Source organism: Pholcus phalangioides, unplaced genomic scaffold (assembly GCF_987345545.1).
Source record: "Pholcus phalangioides strain wild (caught in Gottingen) unplaced genomic scaffold, Ppha-v1.0 ptg000032l_1, whole genome shotgun sequence".
Taxonomy (NCBI): Eukaryota; Metazoa; Arthropoda; class Arachnida; order Araneae; family Pholcidae; genus Pholcus; species Pholcus phalangioides.
Genome location: NW_028301622.1, coordinates 4,120,599 through 4,145,411, shown reverse-complemented (window position 1 = coordinate 4,145,411; position 24,813 = coordinate 4,120,599). Strand labels below are relative to the sequence as shown.

The window sequence follows — 24,813 nt, the reverse complement described above, 5'->3', positions numbered from 1 at the left end:
CTCCTTAGCAAAGTACATCAGACAATCTATTGACTCAAATTAATGTAATGCCTAAAAGCAGATTGTGCTAAAGAAAAACTTAATGTTAGTAATTGATAAGGTTTATGCAGTCATTGTCAATTTGAAGAGCGGTTCTTTGAACAAGCACTAGTGTTGGGAAAAACGCTGAGGAAAATGAATTCATACTGCGATGGTCATTTGCTATGAGAACCTATCTTTCAACTTACAGTGTTTCTGATGTAAGCGATAGAATGTTAAAATCAACTTGAAAAATATTTTATTCCCGAAAAAGAATATAATGATGAGGATGAATATAGTTTGCACATAAAAATGTTGCATCGAAAAAGTTTAAAATTGTCGATGAAGAATACCAGACTTGAACTGTTTGGGTTGACTGAATTGATTTGTAAGACAGACTCTTCTTACATCCATTATGAATGTCAGATTGGTACCAGAATGTGGGAATCCAATGAAGGGTGCTGCAGTTCATTCGAAGGTGGATAGGTTTCAGGAGGTGCAATGGTGGATGCATTTGAATCATGAGAAGATGAACGGTCAGACGTCATGTTTATAATGGCTGCTTCTGCTTCAGATACTGCCTGGAAAACTTGTGCCCTGACTCTATGTTGGTAGTTAAAGGGCATATTTTTAGTGAGCTGATACATGGATATGAAAAAGTTATAAAGAGGGTCATCGGAAGTGTTTTTTTGCTCTAGTAATATTCTTGGTGTTGTTGTTGTGTTAATATTCACCCGTTGTTGTACCCGCTCCTCCTGCTGTTGCATAGATCGTTGTAGTATGTCACACAATTCATTGTTGATTCTTTTCCTCTTGTGCACAAATCTGTCTTCACTATCGATGTGAGATTGCTCAACATTATTTCTTTTTTCATCGACTCTCTGAACATTTCCACCAAGGCACATTAGTGAACACCCTTCTTTTTCATGAGCCGAATCTACTCCATCACTTTCAAAATTCTTACTTGTTGGTGTGTTTAGAAGTTCCAATTCATAATCGCTGTTGCTAACATTTCCGTCACATGATCCAGTGTGCATATATGGTTCAAGAAATGACATCTGCTTCTGAAACTTCCATGGCTTGATCTGGTCTGGAGCAGTCCCACTTCTCACACATCTCTGCTGCCGTCGGCGTGCATCTCGAAAGCTGCCTCTTAATTTCAACCACGTGTTTTTTGCATCTTCTCCTGCAAAAAAATGACAAATTAGATATTTGAATTTCCTTTTTAAGATAATATTATTCAACTATGTATATTACTGAGTTAAAAACATGGTAGGAATTTCATAAAGTTCAAAGCAGAATTTAACACACTTTTAAAACAAATGAATTTTTTTTTCACTGCTTTTTTTATGCGTTTTGGCTCTACAATGGAGAACCGCTTCAGAACCTTGTGGTCAGAGAAACCACATACAAGTAAAACTAATGAAAGGAGGAGTGATTTTCACTTTTGGTCAACTGGAGAGCTCGCCTTTGTATTAGTTGAGCCTGAGTGGCCTTTGAATGTAAATTACTAATCTGTTGCAAAGTTGTGAAAACACTGTCTTGACAGAGGTCTATAAAGTCTGCTCAAGCTGACGATATAAGTGGCATGTTCCTTCTATCATTAATGAGAAAATCTTGGCAAGTTCTGATAAAATACCCCTCGAGAATTTTATGTAGGACATTGCAATGCATTCCTTATCCTGAGAAGAAACTACTTTGGTGATCATCAGGTGATACTAAGTGAAATAGTTAATGCAGCCAGAATTTACAGCTTGGTAGATTTTCTTAATTATATTAAACAACTAAACTCATGGTGACAAGGGCGTAGCGAGGGAGGGGGGACTTGGAGGTCTGGTCCCCCCCCGAAATGTAAGAAAATGACCGAAAAAAGGGAAAAAGATGGCCAAATCCATTGTTCTGTCACTTTGGTCCCCCCCCCGAACGAAATTTCTGGCTACGCCCCTGCATGGTGAGTATCAATTCTTTACTCTGATTCGAACTCTCGTGTGTTATTTTTCAATAACTTCATGTCGAGTTTCTGGCCATATCCCCAGGAGATCTCGGCCTCTTTTACCCTTAGAAAAATGGTATTGCAGATAGGAGCAGCATCCTCATTTATTCCGATATGGCCTACATCGTTTGCAGGTATCTTATAATATCCCCTTTACAGATTTTGATATTCACAAAAGGTAATATACGGGGTGATTATAAAAAAACTATCCTGACATATGGGCCCCTAACTATCATACCATTCACAGAAACTGAATGAAATTTTGGCATAAGGTATTTTGAGGTATGCGCTCAAGAATGATATGGAAAACAACAGTGTCACTCTAACAGTTACGGTTACAGTGAGAAAATTTCGAAAATATCAAATGGCAACATCAAGTTTTTTGTATTGGAATGCGATCTCCATACTGAAAAACACTAAATAGCATTGGAATGGCACCTGTAGCACGAAAATCCCCGGAGCTAGGCAAGGAAAAAGTAAAAAGGACTTTGCCGTGCACCAGAGCATTAATGTTCGTTTCATTCGTCACACCATTTCTTGGGCTGAGATCCCAGCCTGATTAGTCCTCCACAAGGTCATGTGGAAAATTTGTGAAACAAAATAAAATGCTTTATTTTATGCTGCTTCTCTGTCCTTATTGATCATGTCTGTCCTCACTTTTAGCCTATCTACTGCCAGTGATTTTCATGCTACAGTTGCCGTTCGAATGCTATTTAGGGTTTTTCACAATGGAGATCACATTCCAATACAAAAAACTTGGTGTTGCCATTTGATATTTTCGAAATTTTCTCACTGTAACCGTAACTGTTAGAGTGACACTTGTTTTCCATATCATTCTTGAGCGCATATATCAAAATACCTTATGCCAAAATTTCATTCAGTTTCTGTGAATGGTATGATAGTTAGGGGCCCATATGTCGGAATAGTTTTTTTATAATCACCCTGTATATAGTTACCATGCCTTTTGTTTCCAATGTTTTTTGCAAAACTTCTGGGAAATATCCACAAAGTGATACTTCTTCACATCTACATGATCCATAATTTGAGTTATACTACTTGGTGTCAGAGCAATGGGTAAAATTGCCTAAGCTCTTCCCTCTTGAGACACCAATGATTGATGATTATAATGACCCATCGAGAAAATTAAGTTCGGAATTTGTAATGCTTCCTTGAAAACACTTTCTCAAAATCAAAATTATGCAAAAGTTACCAACACCTATATCATCAGATTGGGTGAACAGACTTAATAGACCTCAGCTGAGAAAGGATTTTCCCCACTTTGCTACAAGTGGCATCTTGATTTGCATTCAAAGACCACTCAAGCTCTGCTAATACAAAGCCAAACTCTCCACATGACCAACAGTAAACATTACTCCTCTCTTTAATGGCTTTGCTTGTTTGTGGTTTCTCTGACTGCAAAGTTCTGAAGACAGCTTTCCATTGTAGAGCTGAAATGGTTAAACCAGTAAAAATAAAATATTAATTTCTCTAAAAAATATGTATATAAAAAATTTAATTTTATTGTAACGTTTCTATTTTTTGCATAATATCATAAAGTCATAAACAATATGAACAACAATTAAGTCAGTGCTATGCAGCAAATTAATTCAGAACAAATTTTTTTTATGCATGTGATTATAGTAAACATCAGTTATAACGAGAGCTCAGAATTATGGGAAAAATTAGTCATATCAGCCTTATCAATCTAAGGAAGAAAAATATTATTTTTGGCTTTTGAGGTTACAAACTTTCTTTTTCAAACTGAACACAACTTTGGTCTATTGCCATGGCAATTTACTACTTGTGTCCAAAGTGTGAGTGTGTGTACCTAACAGTCTGAGTGCATGTATAGTGTTGTGTCTGATTTTTCAGTACTGCTTTCTATGTTTATTTGAGGTGAAGTGTAATGATTCAATATTTGTACCATTGTAGGCCTGTTGCTCTCTGTGGCGAGATCAGCTTTCAATAGCGCCTAGAAGTTGGGAACCACATCAGATTACAAACTGCAGAAAGAATTCCCTGCAATATCTCTATTATAGTCTTGCAGTGGTCAGCATGCTCACCATAATACAGACTATGAAGGACTTCTGATTAGAACATATCTACATTATAATCGTATTTTGGATCATTCTGTTCTAATATTTGAGAAGAAACAGGAATCTAGTCCCGAAATTAGTCACACAACATTGATTCTGACGTTTTGCATAGAATTTCTTACTCTCAGAACCGTTGAGAGGACTAACCCGGTCAATTCAAATTCTTAACTACCATATCACTGTTCAATTCCATGGCAATATGGACTCGTTAACATTTTTCCATTTATCGTACAAGTTTTTTTACACAATTTAATCAGCTGTTTGTAAACAACTTCAAATTACAAGTTGTGGTCAAGCCCTGGCAGATAAATATGGTAAAAATGTGGAACTCAAAATTACCCCCCCCCCCATTTGTGTAAGTTCCCTGTTGATCAGCCCTGAAACCAGTCGTTGTGGATTTTGTGGATCCTAAACTGCCTTTACCAGACGTGGAAATCCGTTCACAGGGTTAATTTCACATATTTTCAGATTTTTTAAAGTTACAATGTTAGAGCTATTATTTAATTTTATTCACTCTAGGATCATGTTCTAGTGCCTGCCTGGACCATGAGCTTATCATTGCATTCCTTTCCCTTCAGCCTGAATATTCTGTTGTAACACTCTTAATGACTAATACATAAATTTGATAGCCAAATCTTTTCTAGCCTAATGTGTCTTCTCTCAGACTCTCTTGTTCTGTCACACATGCACACAATTTTTTTCCACTACACTATAGCCAGTCAGTAAAGGTAGATGTAATTTAAACATCAATAATAAGTAAAATACCACAAAAAACACAATGATCACAAATTTTTTTTTTTTTGTAGGAAAAAAATATACAGTGAAACCTTCCTACAACAATACTCAATATAATTATAAATCCCTCTACAACAATATTTTTCCAGTCTTATTTGGAAATACCTATTATTTGGAAATGATATAGTGAAAAACTCTCCGCAACACACTCTTTCCCAAATTTTTTCTTCTCAACCCCCCCCCCCCTCAACTCAAGCCAACCCATAGGATCCTACACTAAACCCATAACTTCTATGAACCATTCCATTGCCCACCTTGTAAAACACTGCTCTACAAGCATGTTTTTTTCTTGGTCCACAGAGTATCGTCATATTGAGATTTCACTGTACAGGCCTATAGTCTTCGAAGGAAAAAAATCTATTTCTGTAGTACTGAGAGTGTTCCCTGTAATTGCTTTGTAGTTAAGTGCGGCCATTCATAGCAGTTGAAAATTCTGCTAGCTAGTTCTCTCCTTATTTAGGATACTTGTGTCATGAACCATATTCAGATAACTTAATTCAAATTTCATATTTGTTTTTGCAACTACAAATCTTGATTGAAATAAATATGTTAGATATCAAGCATGCTATTCATTCATGTAGATCAGATGAGTTAAATTTAAATATAAGTAGACTAGTACTTAACCATGTATGTACCTTGTGCACATTCCTCTATGAAATTTCTAATGAATTAGTATATAACAGAATGTATGTGTAAGTGTTGTGAGCCTAACATGAAATTTGTGTAATGTGCAAATCAGTGTAATGTGCAGTGTACAGACATCCACCACCAATTTTTCCAACAATAAGTGAGGTGTAATGATTGAATAATTGTAGGTTGTAGGCCTGTTGTTCTCTGTGGCAAGACTTTTTAACGTGGAAATATTAATAGACTGCAAAGTATTTTCACATTGCTTGATCATGTGTTCCAGAAAGGAATAAACAGACCAAAAAATTACAGAATCTCAAGGTAAAGCATGATGTTGTAATACAAAAGTGGCAGCATATTTCTTGTTTTCTGAATATGCAAAAAATTTTGCAAAACACTGTATTTGAATTTCGTATTAGGTTGATTGAATATTTGTACCATTGTAGGCCTGTTGCTCTCTCTGGCGAGATCAGCTTTCAATAGCGCCTCAAACGCTATTGAATGCTCAAACCATTGCTTTAATTGCTAAATTAGAGCAATGGTTCTCAACAGACCTAAGGGTTCCATCTACACCAGGCCTTGGCAAGTGTCAGGTTGCTATGGTGATTATAAAATAGGTATTGGTGTCTAAAATTTTCTTTATGTGACTGCTAATTTATCTGATTTTGAGTCTAGGGATGAAACAAGATTTTCTTTTTTATTTACTGCATGTCTTATGGAAAGAAATTTAGTCCCTGAGAAGTTGAAAAAACAAAAACAAAAACCCTGCTTGGGGCTCCTAAGAAATTCAGCTGGGACCTAGATATTTTTTTTTATTTTTCAAGCTCTGGTCTACACTTCCCAGAGGCTCCACAGCCACTTAAATTCAAATATGAAAATTGATCCTGAAAAAAGGCTCAGGGAGTTGAAAAAGGTTGAGAAAACTGCTGAATTAGAGCAATAAGAAAATTCTTAGTTTTCATTATCGTTATTCAAACCCCTGAGGAAAACCCATTTGCTAGAGTGAAAAATCATTATAATTTGATTTACTTATTCATTTAGCACTTGATAAAAACTTATAATTCCTCTTTTGATGTATTATATATATTCTCTGATCCTTATCAAACCTAGCTTCACCAGACATGCCAGGAATAGACCAGACTCAATCCCTTCAAAAGCTGGTGTCCTCCCACCCCAAGTTTTATGGTATGGCAACTAACACAGGGAAATATGAAATAAATTTGTTGTCCCCATAAAATGACTAGAAAAAAATCGAGAAAAGCTAATAAAAAAAATGAACCTAAATTCATTTCTGGAATATATGGTAGGAAGTTATTGATTTTGATATCTACAAGTATACAGTGAAACTATTTTGTGCAGTTTTTTCGTTTTAAATAACGTGAAAATATTATTTATATTACAATTACTCACCGTCATTAAAATGTAACTTCCTCGCAATGTCGTTCCAGATCCTTCCCTTCAGTTTTGCTTTCATGTAGTTGGAATTTTTTGGGTCATAAAGCTCTCTGTGCTGCCTGACAGCCTCTATTAATTCCTCGTCCGCCATCACATATTATGAAATCGAAATAAAAAGTAAATAACGCAAGCCTCTTTTAAATTATTCAATTCTCATGACCATGAAATTTTGCGAGAATCACCTATAAAAAAAGAAATTGCCCAATAAATATGAAAACTCCTGCACATGGGCGCGAGAAAGTGTGCTTTAACAGCCAAGGCTAGGAGTCGGGGTAATTTGTGTCAGGAGAAGTGGCGATAAATAAATAGATATATATACAATATTTTTCTTGCTGAAAAAGAATCACCATCCTGGTAAAAAACATCAGGATTTTTTAGTGCAGATTATACACTGCTGCATATTTCTGCAGTTTTTTTCCTGAGAGGTTGAAATAGGATATTTTGACATTTTTTCTTACAGTTTTGTATGTATAGATGGTGTATAGACGTAGTAGAATGTAATTTTTTTTCTACAAAAGCGTGAAAATAACCCATTTTATTCTTTTAGATTTCATTATTGACGAATGGGATTTCATGAAGAGATTACACATCACTGATTGTAATGTCTTCAATTGCACACTCAGACGACGTAATAACAATTTTTCTTTGTGCACAGAATTTTTAGTCTGCTGGTTAAACATCACTCTTTATTATACCCACAAAATTACAGTGATTTTGCTGATCCCTCCACAGTTAAAGTAATGATATTACAGTTGACACACTTATTATAACAACCCCACATTATAGTGAGGATTCCGTTCCAATGATAAGTAGGATGTCCAGAATGTTTTCATGTTACTTTTTCTTTTGATATAACATCGGTTTTTGACAGAATAATAAAGGTCGTTGTAGCAAGCAATGATTGTAGAACAGTATTTTTCTATTTCCCCCAAAAATGTACTGCTCCCTCAAGATTGCCCAGTTCCGACCCTGTCAACAGTTGCCCACACACATCTGTAGGCTACTCATACCCAAGCAGCACAGCATTACCAATTTGCACTGTCCTATCAATTTCTGTTGGTTATAAAACAGTGTTCTGTGATGCGTCAGCTCACAAGTTTCCCACACATCTCAATTTACACCTAGCGTTACAATTGATACAGAAATGTGACACATTGAAAGCACAAAACATTGCACACTGAAAGCATGAGACCTGACACATTGAAAGCATGAAACACGGCACATTGAAATTGAAAGCATGAAACCTGGCGCACTGAAATTTAAAGCATGAAACATTGAAAGCCCCACAAAACATAATATACTAAAGCATACCTCAAAAACACAGAAAACTTTTCCTTGAATAAGGTTTTTCAGAGTTCTACATCACAGCACCTGAAATGTCATATATAGACCTATAACATTAATTAATATTACCTCACAAGCGAAATAATCAGTTCAATATAAAACTTAATGTTTTCATTCAAATAAGCAAAGAAAGTTTTAAACCTGGTGCTCGAACAAATCACTGTCTATTCATAAATACTGTAGATCAGGGTTTGACAAATAAAAAATACATTTAGGTCAACCCAATTGCTTAGGAGCCGAGCGTGGGATTTTTTTTTTTTGCTCCAGAAAATGGTCCTAAATAATGTTTATACTTATTATTGTTGGTTTCCACTTTTGTTACGATTCCTATGCTGGTGATTTTTTTTTTTCGGCGTCCGCAGTTACGGCCGTCGGACATGTTTGTAGCCAAAAGAAAAGTCGCCAAGGGAATCTTGATATACCGTATATATTTCGGTATAAGGATTTTTTGGTATAAGCTGAGTTTTTTGTGGAAAAATTTGTTCCCCAAGTGGGGGGGGGGGGGCGGCGGCTTATACTCGGGTCAGTTTTTGATGAGAAAATATTGACCCCCACAATCAGTAGTCATTTTTGAAGCAGTGTTCGAGAAACTGGCATTATTGGTATTGGATATGTTCAAACCCCACAGAACTGATGATGTCAAAGCCGGGGCAAAGAAATTAAAAACATCATTGACTTTGACACCAGGGGGGCTAACGCGTCGATTGTACAGCCTTCAGATGTGAGCATCAACAAGCTTTTCAAAGACTATTTAAGGAATTTGTGGATCGAATGGATGAGTTCTGATGATAAAGAAACTACAAAAAGTGGTTCTTTGAAGAAACCTGACATTGGTCTAGTGTACCAATGGGCACATGAGGCGTGAAATTCTGTTCCCATCGAAATTATCATCCGATCCTTTAAAAAGTGTTGCATCAGCAATGCGATGGACAGAACTGAAGATGATATCCTCTTTGAAAGTGACAATGGCGATGACAGCCCAGATGAGGATAAAAACGAAGATACCGCACCCCCTATGATGATCTGATGGATTACCATGAGCTTGAAGACTTAGAAGAAACGGATTAAAAAGTTTGAACCATTTTCTATTGTAAATTTCCGTAAGCTATTCATTTTGCATGAAAATATAAGGATTTTTTTCTCTGAAATGCACGGATTTTTTGGGGGTTGGCTTATACACGGGGTTTCAATTTATTGCGGTTTTGGTGGTCCTGAAGTCGGGGGGTCGGCTTATATATGAGTCGGTTTATACACAAGCATATATGGTACTTATTATTCCAAAAACAAAAAATAAATAAAATCTGATCCGGAGTCATTATGTCACTCTTGGGGTCTACCTATCATTGGACAAAAAGTCACCAATATTTGCGGTGGATTATACTATAGCTGCTCCAATAATATATTCATAGAATCAAGTTGGGACTCTGGGAATTATGAGAAAGACATATGGGCTAAGATTCCATTAGCAGCATTGCAGCAAATATGGTAGTTATTTTTTTGTCATGAACCAATCACTTTGGTACTTTCAAAATTTTCAATCGGTGAAAATTTTTTCAAGTCACACACAATGTGTGCTATTCTTATCTATTTCAGCTCCATTTTAATTTTTTATTGCCACCTGTGTCTTAGGTCTCATGATCATGTTTGTCATCATTGAAATTTAGCGTCAAGTTCAAAATTTAATGGGTCGGTAAATCAAGTGGCAAATGCTTTCCTCAATGATTCTAGACTTTATTGTCACACATTCTAGCTTGAAAAAAAAAAAAAAAGAATTACAGGGTTTCTTTTGTGTCATCAACAGAGGTGCCATTGACATGCTATAATGCGTCAAATACCCGAAATTTCGGGAAAGTACGCCTAAAATTTGGTTCACGCATCCTCCGGGACGCGTTCTTTCCTAGTTCTAAAAGAAGAACAGAGTTTTTTTCCTAAGAAAGTTTCTAGATGAAAAAAGTAGAGAGAAAAAACCTCCCCAACTTTTTTGTTCTTCTTTTCACAGTCTTATCAAAATCACGTGCGACCTTGAAAACGGTTTTACTACTTCATATACTGTACTGTATTGCAGTGGTTCTCAACCTTTGGAAGCTTGCGGTCTGGTTGAGTATTTTTTTTGAGTGGAAGGCCCGGTCATAAGCACGACTAATGGGAAATGAATTGGAAAAAAAATTAAATGATGAATCACTCACTGCCCGGTTTGACTGATGCCAGGGCCCAGCAGTTTAGAAACACTACTGTATTATATTGATATACATGCAGGTTGTTGAAGATATTTAGTTTCCGTTAATGACGGGCCGTGTACCGAATTTTCAAAGAGAATTTTGGAGTTTTTACTCCCCTACAGATTTTCTCCCCTCCTGTTACATATCGGAAATTACGGTACTTTCGGGGCTATCTGCCGGCACTGAAAGACAGCGATCTATACGGCGTAAATTTGCCTTGTTCTTACAAGATGGTGAATGCACATTTTTGAAAAATCGTAAAGGATTTGGAAAACCTGTTCAAAGCGTGAAACATTTTCCGAGATCGTTAAAAAAAAAAGAATCTGTAAAAACTCTTGAATATTCAGTTTTGTCATCTAGCTGCTATGTGGTAGTCACCGTTTTGCATTGCGAAAATCACTGGTGTGTACACAGAATTCACTTTAGGAGGGGTAGGATTTCTTCCACAGAAATTGTTTATCATTAACGCTCAAAAAGAATTTTAAATTAACATAGTATAAAAGACTATTTTCTCCAATATTAAATTTTCTAACAAAATATTTGTAAATTTTCATTTTCCGAGTGTGGGGGCCTCCATACCCCCTCCACCCAATTTTGCCTTTGGTGAAAATCTGGGTTTTGAACCCGCAATTGTGTAGTGGTAATCGGCTAAGAATACAATTTTCTAAGGTTTTCCAATTTTGAGTTGGCTATTTCTTTGAAAAACGCTCCGGTTGCCACGAAAATCACACAGACCTACAACACAAATATGTATACATTAAATTTCAAATCCATGAAAAACCAATTTGGAGGATAGATTCAGGGCCGCAACTAGGGTGGGGGGAGAGCAGGTGGGTCTAGTCCCCCCCCCCCCATGGGCTCTGGACTAGAGGGGGTGCCGAATTCACCCTTTATAACTGATTTTTCTACATTACACGGGGTGACAAAATGTGTGCTTGCCCTATTTGAGAAAGTATCTAGTTGCAATCCTAAATAGATGGCACCACCTACTGAACACAAACACGCACACAAAAGTACAAACTGTTAAGTTTCACCAACACAAATCTGACATAGCTCCCATATTCAGGTGTGAAAATATGTGGCAGTTAAATGGTGACAGATCAGAGTGTTGGACCAACAAGGAGGGAAAATAAAATCATTCTACCAGAAAATCACTTCGCAAGGATTGGTATGAAATCCTTGCTCGTATGAATAGAAAGAATCGGAAGATAAGTGTCTGAGAGAGAGAGAAAATCTCATTTGCTTTTTAAATTTAAATCAGAAGATATTATTGAAAGAGCTAAGATTTTTTTAAAGAAATGAAAAGTCAATCAGAAGGGAATTTATAGATTGATTTATTAATATAAACGTGTGCCTCTAACTTTTAATAATAGTGGATCCTGCTTATAACTCATTGTAAAAAAACTAGAATCTTGGTTTGGTATAAGAATTGGTGCCTGTGCCATAAAAACATTGTAAGCAGGAAAACACTTGAAACAGGAAATCTTAATAAGAATTACTTAAAGTTAGGCCCATGAAAATCAGTTGTACTAAGTAGAAAAATTTACTAAATGGGAACGTTATAAGCGGGATCAATTGTATATTTGGTTTAGATTTGTTATATGTGTGGAATTCCATACGTTAAATTCTCATTAATGGGATTCTTTGCAAGCTTTTCCTACTAATGGACAATGAAAGTAAATGAACCTTTGTATACAACATGTTTTTAGAAATTAATCATTTGATTCACAGAGATACCTCTTTCTCCTACCCAGAACATGACACGCTGCTCTGTCTCAACGAACAGATATAAGCAGGTGATTAAAGACCTGGGGCATGCTGGAAAAAAAATTCATAAAGATACCAGTGAATTATGAGGAAGAGGGCATACCTTTTCTGAAATTTTTTTTTTTTTTTCGAGAGGGACCCACTTTTACTCAAAAGGGACTCAGATTTTTTACCTGGGACCCAGGTAAATTAAAGTACAGTGGCATTAATATTGATTTTCACGATGTCGAAGACGGTTGGCAAGCAAAAAAAAATTATACGTCGTGAAGAGGCAAAACCTTGGAGAAATTGTAAATCGCCAAATTTAGCACAATCCTACTTACGGAATCTTTACTAACCTAAAGGCCAAAGAGAAACACTGCATTTAATGACACTAATGAGCCGTTCAGGTATTGCATAAGCAAATTTTTAGCCATTATTGCCCCCCCCCCCCTCTTCAGCAAAATTTCGTCATCAGCTCTGCCCCTCTGAATTCTAACTCATATTTTCATAAGGGTTGGTTGATTACATAAGCATTATCCAACCTCCCCCCGTTGTCATCAAAAGTCAACAAATCGGGAACCCCCCCCGCCCCATCGATGATGACGTAATACTTGAACGGCCCCCAACAAGATACTTTTTGATCACTTTTCATATAAAAAAATTCAAATCGGTGTGAAACATCTATTTATAAAAGCCAAAGTAGAGCATCAAGAAACAAATTTTATCAATAGTAATATCACTAACAAGACTCGATTCACGAATTCTCATTCAATACCGAAACTTAAATTCGTTTATTTACCCAAAGATAAATGAAAACAGTAACGGCTTGTGGCTTGTGTAACAACATAACATCCTCCTACGGTTAACACAATCCAGGAGAGATTAAGACGGCTGTGACATTGCAATTGTATTGTGTTGCCAGACCAAAACCTTCAAGATATATCAAAAAACATTTTTATAAAAACAATCAAAAATGCTTCTCTCTACGAGGAAAAACTGATAATGTCGAATATGCCTGTCATTTATACACTTTTTTGTTCCGAATGTGTTCAATTGAATAATTTTTATAACGTTAAATGGATTGAAGAGCATGGAAGTAAACAACTTTGCTGAATGACGAGCTACACGTGTATACCATCAGCATTGCAGAACCGAACTAAATTATCGTGATCCGACACGTGCTTGACATCAATCAAACTGTATCAGTTTCATTTGAATACTTACTGTTATATATACAATAAACAATGGGAAGGAAAGGCAATTTTTCCGAAAAGGCTAAAAGAGGTCCTGGCCGGAAAGCTAGAAAGCAAAAAGATCCGCTATTGCCTTCCCATTTAAGAGGTTTGTAAAAACATTTCTTCATACTTTGTTTAGTTAACTTGCATAAATGCTTTCCCAATAATTTGATAACTTGCATATTGATCTATTACATATTCGTGCTAAGCAGTTATATTGTGTGTACTTACAGATGAGCCGAAAGAATCTCGTAGAGCTAAGATGAGGTTTGTATCCATTTTTTTAATTAATGTTCTAAACATTGTTTCTGAACATTGTTCAGCGGTTGTCAAAAAATCGAATAGAATGCTTGGTCTCATTTTCAAAAAGGTCTCTTCGCGTTCTCCTAAAGTCATTCTTCCGCTTTTTTGAGGCTTAGTTCGTCCTGGATTGGAGTATGCTGTAAGGTTTTGGAGACCATACCTACAGAGGGACATAGACTTGATTGAAGGGGTGCAGAGAAGAGCTACACGTGTCCTTATTGGCACACAGGGCTTGAGTTATGAAGAGAGACTTCATTGTTTGAATATGTTTACATTGGATGAACGCAGTTGTCGAGGAGATATGATCGAAGTGTTCAAAATTTTCAATGGGATGGATAGGATGGGCCATGAACTTTTAGTACACCGCCAATCGACTGCTTTTACAAGGGGACACCAGTATCGATTGGTGAGGGACAATGCAAGGTTATGGTGTCGCAGGGAATTTTTCTCTAATAGGGTTGTTAAATGGAATAGCTTACCCCTGGAGGTAGTAAATTGTAACACAATTGACACGTTTAAAAAGAAATACGATAAACATGTTGGGGTAAATCGAGAAGCTATCCATTCTTAGAATAAGACAACCATAAGTATTCTTTATGGGCATTGCATAATATTTTATCGTGTATATATTGTTTATAATTTGTGTTAATTGCATTTTTAATGGGGTTGCTGTATTTTTGAATCATATGACATCCATATTTTTATGGGCATCTTTTTATCAGCCACCTCGTAGGGCATTTTGCCTGTTGTGGCGTTGTATTTGTATTTGTATAATCTGAATGACAAAGATAATGTTCATTTGCTACGCTGCACATTTGAATTGTGTGGGACATCTAATCAAAACAATTTCAGAAACATTCAATTTTATCAGTACCGTATATACTCGTATATAAGCCGACCCCCCCCCCCCCCACTTCAGGACCACCAAAATCGTAATAAATTTAAAACGTGTATAAGCCGACCCCAAAAAATCCATGCATTTCAGAGAAAAAAAAAATTCTCCGTCAGATCATCATAGGGGGTGCGGTATCTTCGTGTTTATCCTCATCTGGGCTGTCATCGCCATTGTCACTTTCAAAGAGGATATCATCTTCAGTTCCGCCCATCCCATTGCTGATGCAACACTTTTTGAAGCATCGGGTGGTAATTTCAGTGGAAACAGAATTCCACGCCTCATGTACCGATTGGCACACTGGGCCAAGGTCAGGTTTCTTGAAGGCACCACTTTTTTAGTTTCTTTATCATCGGAACTCGATCTACAAATTCCTCAAATAGTCGTTGACTTATTCGTACTCACAAAATGGCTTTACAATCAACATTAGCCCACCTGGTATCAAAGCCAATGATGTTTTCGATTTCTTTGCCTTGTCTTTGACATTATCGGTGTTTTGAACATATCCCATACCAATAATGCCAGTTTCTCAAACACTGCTACAAAAATGACTACTGATTGTGGGGTCGAAATTTTCTCATCAAAAACTGACCCAAGTATAAGCCCACCCCCCTACTTGAGGAACGAATTTTTCCACAAAAAAACTCTGCTTATACACAAGTATATACGGTAAATAAAATAAATATTTAGCACTTTACATTGATGTCGATTAGAAATGCTAACTTTTCAATGGTGGTGCCTTTACAGCAGATTCCCAACGTGGGCGTTAACGCCCCCTGGGGGCAATGGAATGTTCCAGGGGGGAGGTAGAAGTTACGGGTATAATATAGGATTCTATGGGCTAGAATTGGGTTGGGGGGGGGGGGGTAATGGGAGAAAAAAAATTTGAAGTTGGCGATGGGACAAAAAAGGTTGGGAAACTGCTCTAGAGCAGCGGTTCTAAACTGATGCTCCATGTGTGCCTCCCAGGGGCTCTGCGGCGACTCAAGGAAAATAAAATAAATCAGTAAATTTGATAGATAAATAAGAAAAAGGTCTGCAGATCCACCATAAAATTTACCTGCAAAAAAGGACTCCTCGAATCAAACAGAGCTCCGCGATTGAACTTATGTACTGAAAAGGGCTCCGGGAGTCAAAAAGCTCTCTACAGCAGTGGTTCTCAACCTTTTTTGACTCGCTGAGTCCTTTTCAGTATACAAGTTCTATTGCCGAGCCCTGTTTGATTCGAGGAGCCCTTTCTGGCGATTTTTGGCGCCAAACATGTCCAACGACCCCATCAAAAGTCACCAATGCTCGACACATTATGGGTGCCAAAAAAAAAAATTGCCAGCATAGAAAGCAATCGAAACATAAATAAGAGCTGGATTGAGCGAGCATAAAAATTCTAAAACCAACAAGCATAATTATAATAAAAATAATTATAAAAAAAACCCCAACTCTCTTTCCAGGAATCTGTGTTCTTATTAATAAATAACGTTCGTGCATGCTGTATAAATAAATATATTCTATGTATTATAAATTAAAAAGGATGCAGGGGCATCCTGTATGTAGAAAGGAATAAATATGGTACAGGTGCTGCATAATCCAGAGATTGCAAATTTTTTTTTTCCGGCTCCAAACACTTCCATAGAAACAATCTCCAGCAAAAAAAACAATAACGGGAAAAATATAAAAAAACTCAACAAAAATATAACAATAACAAATGTAAATATTCTGGATTAAAAATAAATATTCTGCGTTAAAGTAAATAAATTTCTAATAGTGATGGCCGGAAAGTGTTAAATATTATGTATATAATATTTTATTATATAATAAAATATGGCAGGTACAACCTCAGGAAAGAGATATCAAAAATAATTAATGCGACACACACTACATTATATATATATATATATATATATATACGGAAGGAAGAGAAAATGAACTAATCTCCCAACGGTTTTTCAAAACAATGTGGCTATAAGGTGGCATCATTTGGAAGAAAAAAGAATGGAAAAAAAGACCTGTTTGAAAGACGTGCTAGGAACACGGAAAAACAACCAGTGCCGCCACCTGGCAGAATTCAGAACAGCTTTAGAATAGCATGAAACATTCTGGAACAACACTGAACCAGAGCGCGCCAACGATGGCAATTTATCGCTGGAAAAAAAGTTGCCATTTTGGCGTGTCCCTTACACCAAAGCTGTTTTTAACACCAATGGTAGCACTGTATTTGTGAAATCCATGACTGAAAAATCAATTGTATAATCAAAATTGCATATCGTACTTGTGGGAAAGTTGTAAAATCTATTGATATAAAATGCCACCAACTATTAATACAAAGGCAGAGGATACATGTACGGAACTGAACATTTCTAAAGTGTATGGTAGAAGACTCATTGACAGCACACTTCCTTGCCAGATCTTTTGCACACACGTGACATCCCACCGGTGCCTCGGAAAACTTTTCCACGTCCCAGTGGTGAAGATGAAGATGCTCCTCTGCCACTATGAAGGTTACCATCAAGGATCAGATGTGGTTTGGAACATCGGAAACAAGTTCTTTACCTACTGGACTAGGTGTGTGGTCCCCAGGCTGGAGCCCTGTCAGATTCGCCTTTATAGGGGGCCATTCGAGCCGAGACGACCCTCCAGGGATGATTGGATGCTTTATATCAACTTTGAATACAATCAAAAACAGGAAAAAAATCAGTTATCCAAAAAACAAAGATGCAAGTGAGAGAAAACTACAGTTGCGTGCTGGATTTGAAGCCCATCAACCTTTATACTGCAAGTTGTACCCTCAACCAACAGGCCTAATGGTGGGTACTGGGCAGAATCCCAATTTAATTCAATTCTTGAACATCCACTTGTCACTAGCAAGCATGCACTCTTAGATTGAAGACACTGAAGTGACGTCAGTTCTTGTTCTGCGCGTATGCTGAATAAGCGTCCTTTGCTGTATAAGTATCCAGTGCATAATATAAAACTGGTAGAGACTCCACGCCCCTAAATTTGGTCCTAAGATCTCAAATCCAATTACACCATTGTACTGTTAGAGACTGTCTCCAACAGTTCAGCTCAAAGCCGCTTGTAAGTTAAGCGTACCCACTCAATGTTAAAGAAAGGCCGCGGAATTGATGGCAGCGCCATCTGAAGTCTGATGGGTCAAACTTGCCGATTGATCACGTGGCTCCCACGCTTCTCTTCCCCCCTTTCCTTGATCGCGTTATTCCAATTTCAACTTTGATTTATTTTTCAGTCTATTGCTACGGAACCTAAAAATCTTAATTCCCACTAAAGCGGACATTTCTTACTTCTTCATAGGAGACGTACTTGTGCATAAAAATATAAATCACTCAATAACAATATTATCGACACTTCAACAGCTAAATCTATACTTGTGAACACCCGTCTTCATGTCATTTTACACCCATCAAATGCACGCGGACTTATTCAATAAATATAATTTTAGTTGGCCCTCAGAAGGCCCGTTTTTATCATTTTAAAGATGAACAATTTGCCAAAATAACCACAAGCAATAGCTAACCTGAGAGTCTTCACATGAGTAAGTAAACAAAATGGCGCCGTGATGGGGAAATGCATTATGGGAAATGACTTTCCTACCTGATGCTAGCAGCCAATCACAGGCCAGCAGGCACCCATCTAAACAGAGAGGGCGCTGATGCCGTTTGGCTACCAGTTTAACGATAGGACTGTTTACGCTTACTCTTAATGCAGCTTTGGTTCAGCTATAGTACTATCCTTTTTTTGGAGACGTGTTGACAATTTTTTCTTTTTCAAGAAAATTACTCAAAAGAATGATGAGGAATTCTCAGTAGTGAAAGTTCCATAGTTTCAGATGTCTATCTTGCCGGTGAAGAAAGTCTCCAACACATCGTCAAAGAGTGATAATACTATAACTGTTAAAATGAAAAAAATTACAATAAAGAACAAACTATAACATTCTTATACTAAATAAGGAATCAAGGTTGAAAGATCCTTCAGATATGATATTCTAGACCAGATGAAGGATTGAAAATGAAGTAACATAAAATGATCAAAAGGGAATGAAAACTTGTTAAAAATAGAAATGGGATCTGTTTTCAAAATTATATGACAGTCGGCTAGCTCTCTAGACTTGAAAGAAACACGATTTTACGAGATTACAAACTCAAAGTATAAGATCAAAAAAAAAATTGTCTAGATCAAAAAAATTACTAAAAATTGGCATGTATGTACAACATGAGAAAAAACGAGATATTTCGACATGAAAAACTGAAGGTGAACATACTGGGGGGAACAGTATATCGTACAACAAGATGAACAGAAAAAAAAAGCTTCAGTTGCAATAAATAACAATGAAAAAGAAAATGGGGTAAGCCTAGAAGCCAAACCAAATCATAATGACTATAGTCAACAGAAAAAAATTTCGACAGAAGGAAATGGCTGACCAGGAAGAAAAACTCCAACAGGCTAGAAAGGAAATCGCTAAAGAAAAAGATTATACTAGACCAGTGATTACCAATGTGGGTATTAACGGCCCGGGTGCGGTGGAATGTTCCACGGGGCGATAGAAGCTACAAGTATGACATAGGATCCTATGGGTTGGATTGCATTGGGGGTGATGGGAGAGAAAAATTTCTGAAGAAAGGGGCGATGGGACAAAAACGTTGAAAAACTATGTACTAGACCTATATAGCTGCTCCTGATTTCATGTCGTTCACTAATATGTCTTTCAAAATGTTGATGTGTACCTCTTTGTAAACATACAATAGATGTTTAGATTTTATCTACCGCGTCACCATGTCTCTCTCCCCCCCCCCCCCATGGAAATCAAAAATATGATTCTTGCACTCGTGTTAGGGGAAAACACGGAATCAAAGTCAGTGCCACTGACTTGTCGGATCCACATTGTTTGCCTCATAGCATCTCATCACATTACTTGTAGGCTCAATAAATTGCATTTTGTGAAATGACATTTTTTCAGCCTGAAATATAATGAGAAATTGAATTTTCTGGATGTTATGCTGAAACTAATATTTGGGGAAAAAAGTGATTTGTCTCCTCCAGGAATCAAACCCAGGCCGATTATTAGTTGATGTAAAATTCTTGATAATATTCTCTGGTAGGACTACTATTATAAATAACTTGAGAATATTCTTGTAAGTTCTTGATGAGAATATTCTCCTGTTTATAATAAAGTTACATATAATATCCTTGGCAATATTCTGTGGAAGGACTACTTTCATATATTACTGAGGAATATTCTTATTGAAAATAATAAGAATTATTCTAAAGTTAATAATAGTTCTTCCACAGAATATTCTCCTCGATGAGAATATTCTTCAGTTACCGAAATCTTTCCACAGAGTATCAAGAATATATGTAATAACATGTATTATAATAAATAATCTTGATAAATAACTTGAGAATAATTATTATTTTCGATAAGAATATTCTTTAGTAATTTATAATAGTCCTTTGAGAGAATATCCTCTGTCCCTGTTTCGCTTCCCGTCAAAAAGATAGGTCTATTGAAGTTTGTAGACCACAACATGAAAGTTTGAAAGCAAGAAAATTAAACCAACAGGGCTGAATTACCCAACTTTGAAAGAAATGTGATACAGAATTTAAGTATATGTGCATTGAAGAAAACAACAGTTCTTTCTCTTCGAATGAAGGTGATTATATAAGAATAGCTTCCTTCATCAATCGACTTTGGTTCAATTTCTTTTGTTTTGAACTTATTTCTGAAAATTTGTCTAATTTTGAAATAATTTTTTAAGGTTTTAATCTAATGGTTTCTAAAATCTTTATAACCAAACTTTTTTAAAACCTCTCGTCATGACCTGAATAATATTCTGAGAATGTTCTTGAACTAAAAGTTGACATTGGGAGTGATTATACCAAACATTGTTTTGTTGTAAATGTTTCAGGCAATGAACGCTGATTTATATTTTAAAATATAAATAAAATTAGTAAAAAAAATCTAAATTATTTAAAAAAGAATGAATATTCTCGATTATTTTCCAATTTTTACATTCAAGAGAATATTCTCACCACTAAGTTGATGGTTGGCGCACTTGCCCAGTATGCAAGGAGACGGGTTCGATTCCCAGAGGAGACAAATCACTTTTCTTTCCATATTTTAGTTTTGGCATAACATCCAGAAAATTCTATTTCTCACTTTTCTGTAGCTTTTATCTTTTTTAATGCATATTATTTCATTTGAATTTCATCTATTTTTCAGATTGAAGAAACGCCTGGAGAAACAAGCGAAGGCATCCAATGTTCTGGAAATTCATTCGCCTGCTGATGACCGTTAGTTTTCAGCATTGTTTTTAAATTTGAAATTGTCATGTAACTTCTGGCTTATTACTTTTCAACACAGTGGAACTTTGATTAACAAGCTTAATTCATCCTACCTACCTGCTCATTATCTGGATTGTTTGTCGTACTTTTCCACCAAATCCTATCTGCACAATTTGTTTAATTGTTTTTATGAACAGGGAATCATTGATATTGCCAAATGGTACATATGTTGTAAATTACAATTAATGATTCTGCCAAAGCAGAAATTGTATCACTTTCAAGATTTTTTGTTGGTAGTATGTGGACCATTTGATTTATTCATTTTTCTTTTACTTAGTTTTGAGGGTTCAACATGTAGAGTAATTAAAAACTAGTCTATCCAGATGGAAAAAAATAATTTTGTATTTACTTATCATGGTCTTGGACAGTAACTAGCAGTCATCATTCAAAATTATTGTGCACATTTTGTGTATAAGTGAAACGCAGTTTCAAAGCCTAGAAATGAACGTGCTTCATTTTTCAAAAACGATTACGCTGGTATTGAATAGTAAAATGTAAACAAACCCTTTAAAAAAGGGATGTAACACACACAGTAAAACCATCCAGTTCACCTTGACCTCGGATGTAAATAAATATTGGAGCTTGTAATTTATACATTTTGCACTATGCTTTTGAAAGTGGTCTCAAAGGTGCATATCATTCTTAAAAATCTTACATGCCTTCATAATTTGCTGTGCATTGTCGAAAAGAGTCGACAGATTAGACTTTGGAAGACTTCTCAAAAAAATAATGTAATATACAGTAATATAGTGAGGGAGAGACAAAAGAGAATTATCTGTAGTCGCTAGTACTCTGTTTTGGCCAAAAATTTTTTGTAACCAAGTCATTTCTGTTATTTTGCTTTGACTTGAGTCAATCTTACAGGATACTGAAATAGTGTTACGAAGAAGAAGAAAAATAATGAAAAATATTTTTTTTTTGTTATGCTACGATTATATGTAGGGGGGTACCCTCCCTCCATCCTACTTTTTAGTCCTGCTTTTTTCTACTTTTTTTTAATTTTTCGAGTGGAGCCCTGGTGACTGGGAAAAAGAATCTGTCAAATGATGTTTTGCCTCCTTAAGATTTTTCGGAAATGAGAAATTGCATTGTCTCTTTAGACAGATTCATTCCTTGCTTTGCTACAGATTTATTTGATTGGCTCTTTTCTACAAAATTTTGCAGATTCCCACATTCTATAGATCTCTCTAGACTCGTTTGAAGTTAGGGACTTCTCTCTTTCTTAGACAAGATACCATTCATAAGCACTTGCTGTTATGTGCAAAGTAGATCTGTCAGTTCATCTGCAGTCAACTCCTGGCCATGTTCTACAGCTGGTTATTGCATATCATCCTCATGCACCTCCAGTCACGTGATCTTCTCCAAAGACATAACCTTTTCGACAAAATGTGACTCCTATTCATGAGCTTGCCCCCCCCCCCCAAAGTCACTTTCAATAATACAATCATCCCATAGTTTCCTCCAAGAAGAATTTGAAAAAGTACACACACATGGCTACAATGCTGTATTTAGTTTCGTATCAAGCAATCATGCTCACATATGTGTTCATTTTTCGAGTGAGGTACGCTGACCAGAGACTAAGGGAGAATATTACCCACATTTTACTGTATGTGTGTGGATGAGAACGAAAAACCATCACCTCAGTTGTAATAACGGGAAAATAAATAAAGCGCAAAATTTTTGCTCATAATGTAAATCATCGTTCGTTATCCGAGTCAAAGTTTGTTCACAATTTTTGCTTGTTAACCGAAGTTCCACTGTATTTAATATGTGGGTATTTCCATCCAGATGAAACTGAAGAATCAAAGAAAGCAAAAAAACTCAAGTTGTTTGATGAAGACAGTGGTCTTGATGAACCTCATACCTCTGGTGGCGATGAGGTAATAATAAGGCATTTTAACTCATTTTTATTAAATCATTCCTTTGCTTAGATATTTATGAATAATTTATGTTGGTGAAACAAAACTGTGTTGTCAATTGCTAGTTATGTAATGTAGCCTTTAAACACTTGCAAATCAGAGTGACAACCATAGTCACACTAGCATACGCAAGAGGGTTTTTTGCAGGGTTCACACTGTTAAATACCATTTGGTTTGGTATGTAAAGTTGTAATTCCTGTCCAAATGAAAACTTTATGCATATAGTCTGTAAGTGCATCAGGGTCATTATGGAAATGTTTTGCTTTTGATTGCATCTGATACAGGACTGATGAAACATCAATACAGTATTTGATATTTTCATTAAATTGTACAGTATAATTTCAAATCGAAAGAATGGGGGGGTCAATGCTTCTCATTTTTTTGTATCATAGAAAAACACTCAAATTGTGCTTTGTAAAAGTAAAAAATCCCTAAAAATAAATCTCTCAGTACCTGCATTTTTATGCAGGGTTCCTCCAGAAAAATTACAGGAAATCATCGTTAAAACAAAATTTTGTTATAAAGGAATTCCAGGTTACCTAGTATTATTCCTATGTAAACTTATTTTGGGGATTAGAAAAGTGTTTGTTATAAAACGAGATTTTCGCTATAATGGTATTCAGTAAAACAGGATTCGACTATATTAATACTGATAATAACATGACAAAATCACATTCTACCTAATAAATTAAAGAGATTATTAATGATAGTTTCTTGAGACCTCAAAACACTTTTTTTTAATCATGGTCATTTTTACTCATTTTCATCCCATAATCAACAAAAAGAAAAAGAAATGCATGCATACTCTCATCCTTCTTTCCGCTATCATTATTAGTGTAGGCCTACATCTATCTAGATTTCAATATACACTGTTGAAGCGAGCCTTGGCATTTTGAAAATTAAATAATGCATTCAAGTGGAAATTTTGTATGCAATCAATAATTTTGTATAACAGCTCTGATTTATTCAGAATGCTTAATGTTTGATTTTCATTAAGGGAGTGTCTGATGACGAAGTCATGGACGATGATTTTGGACCTGCTGGTTCAGACAGTGATGATTTTGAGGATGATGAAGCTGGTGAAGGAGATGAAGAAGTAAAAATGTTTTCAATATTTTGTTGCTCAATGTTTTTAAATGGTGTCTCTCAAGAAATATTTGTTTGGCATCTTCACATTGCATCTTTATCCTATGTTTTCCAACCTTGTCAAGTAGATGTCAGTAATTGGTGTAGTTCAGTTAACCATCATTTTTCATAGTTGGAAAACAAAGTTCCACAATTTTCATCAGCATTCAGGGTTATGAGTAAGGTTGTACAAGCAGGTTTGGTTGACAAACCTGAGGTGGGAGGCTAATTCAAATTTATTTTATTGTAAGCTGCCTGTTTCTTTGACAGTTGACTCAGTATTATGAAAAGAGGCTGTCTGAATATAGAAATTAGCCTTATGACTGGGTACATTTTCTTTCATTTAGAGTTTTTTTACTACACTTAAAAAATAATATTCTGTTTCATGTGTAAAAGAAAAGTCTTGAGAGTTTCTTTTTCCTAAAGTGACATCATGTGTATAATGTTAGTTATCGTTAAGGCTTCTATGTAGGAATTCTAGCTGTATGATTGAGATATTTCAAGGAACTCTAGTAGTGGCCATCATGCCTAATCACATCAAAATGTTTCATTGTGGCAAGGAAAAGATTAATTTTGCCTAAATGTCATTGCAGATTTGGCTTTCTTGGCAATTGAATCAGAGAAGTGACTTGTGTTGAATGACAATACACCTTGTTTTAGTGAGGCTGTCCAGTTTATATGAGGTTAAT

At 36.0% G+C, this 24,813-nt stretch overlaps 2 protein-coding genes across 2 annotated transcripts in view; one reads left to right on the top strand and one right to left on the bottom strand.

The window, feature by feature from the left end:
- Positions 1-260: 260 nt before the first annotated feature.
- Positions 261-13,194, bottom strand: LOC149066802 (uncharacterized). Its single transcript, XM_089253193.1, has 4 exons — positions 13,096-13,194; positions 8,296-8,355; positions 6,940-7,166; positions 261-1,204 (listed from the first exon to the last, which is right to left on the bottom strand). The coding sequence occupies exons 3-4, from the start codon at positions 7,073-7,075 to the stop codon at positions 441-443; spliced, it is 900 nt and encodes a 299-aa protein (XP_089109319.1). The 5' UTR covers positions 7,076-7,166; positions 8,296-8,355; positions 13,096-13,194; the 3' UTR covers positions 261-440.
- Positions 13,195-13,415: 221 nt separating this feature from the next.
- The window catches only part of LOC149066801 (uncharacterized), a 62,774-nt gene continuing 51,376 nt past the window's right edge, over positions 13,416-24,813 (top strand). The window contains exons 1-5 of the mRNA XM_089253160.1: positions 13,416-13,637; positions 13,765-13,798; positions 20,959-21,029; positions 22,869-22,960; positions 23,997-24,095. Of these exons, the coding sequence (XP_089109286.1) occupies positions 13,541-13,637; positions 13,765-13,798; positions 20,959-21,029; positions 22,869-22,960; positions 23,997-24,095 (393 nt within the window). The 5' untranslated portion in view covers positions 13,416-13,540. The remainder of the gene's footprint in view (positions 13,638-13,764; positions 13,799-20,958; positions 21,030-22,868; positions 22,961-23,996; positions 24,096-24,813) is intronic.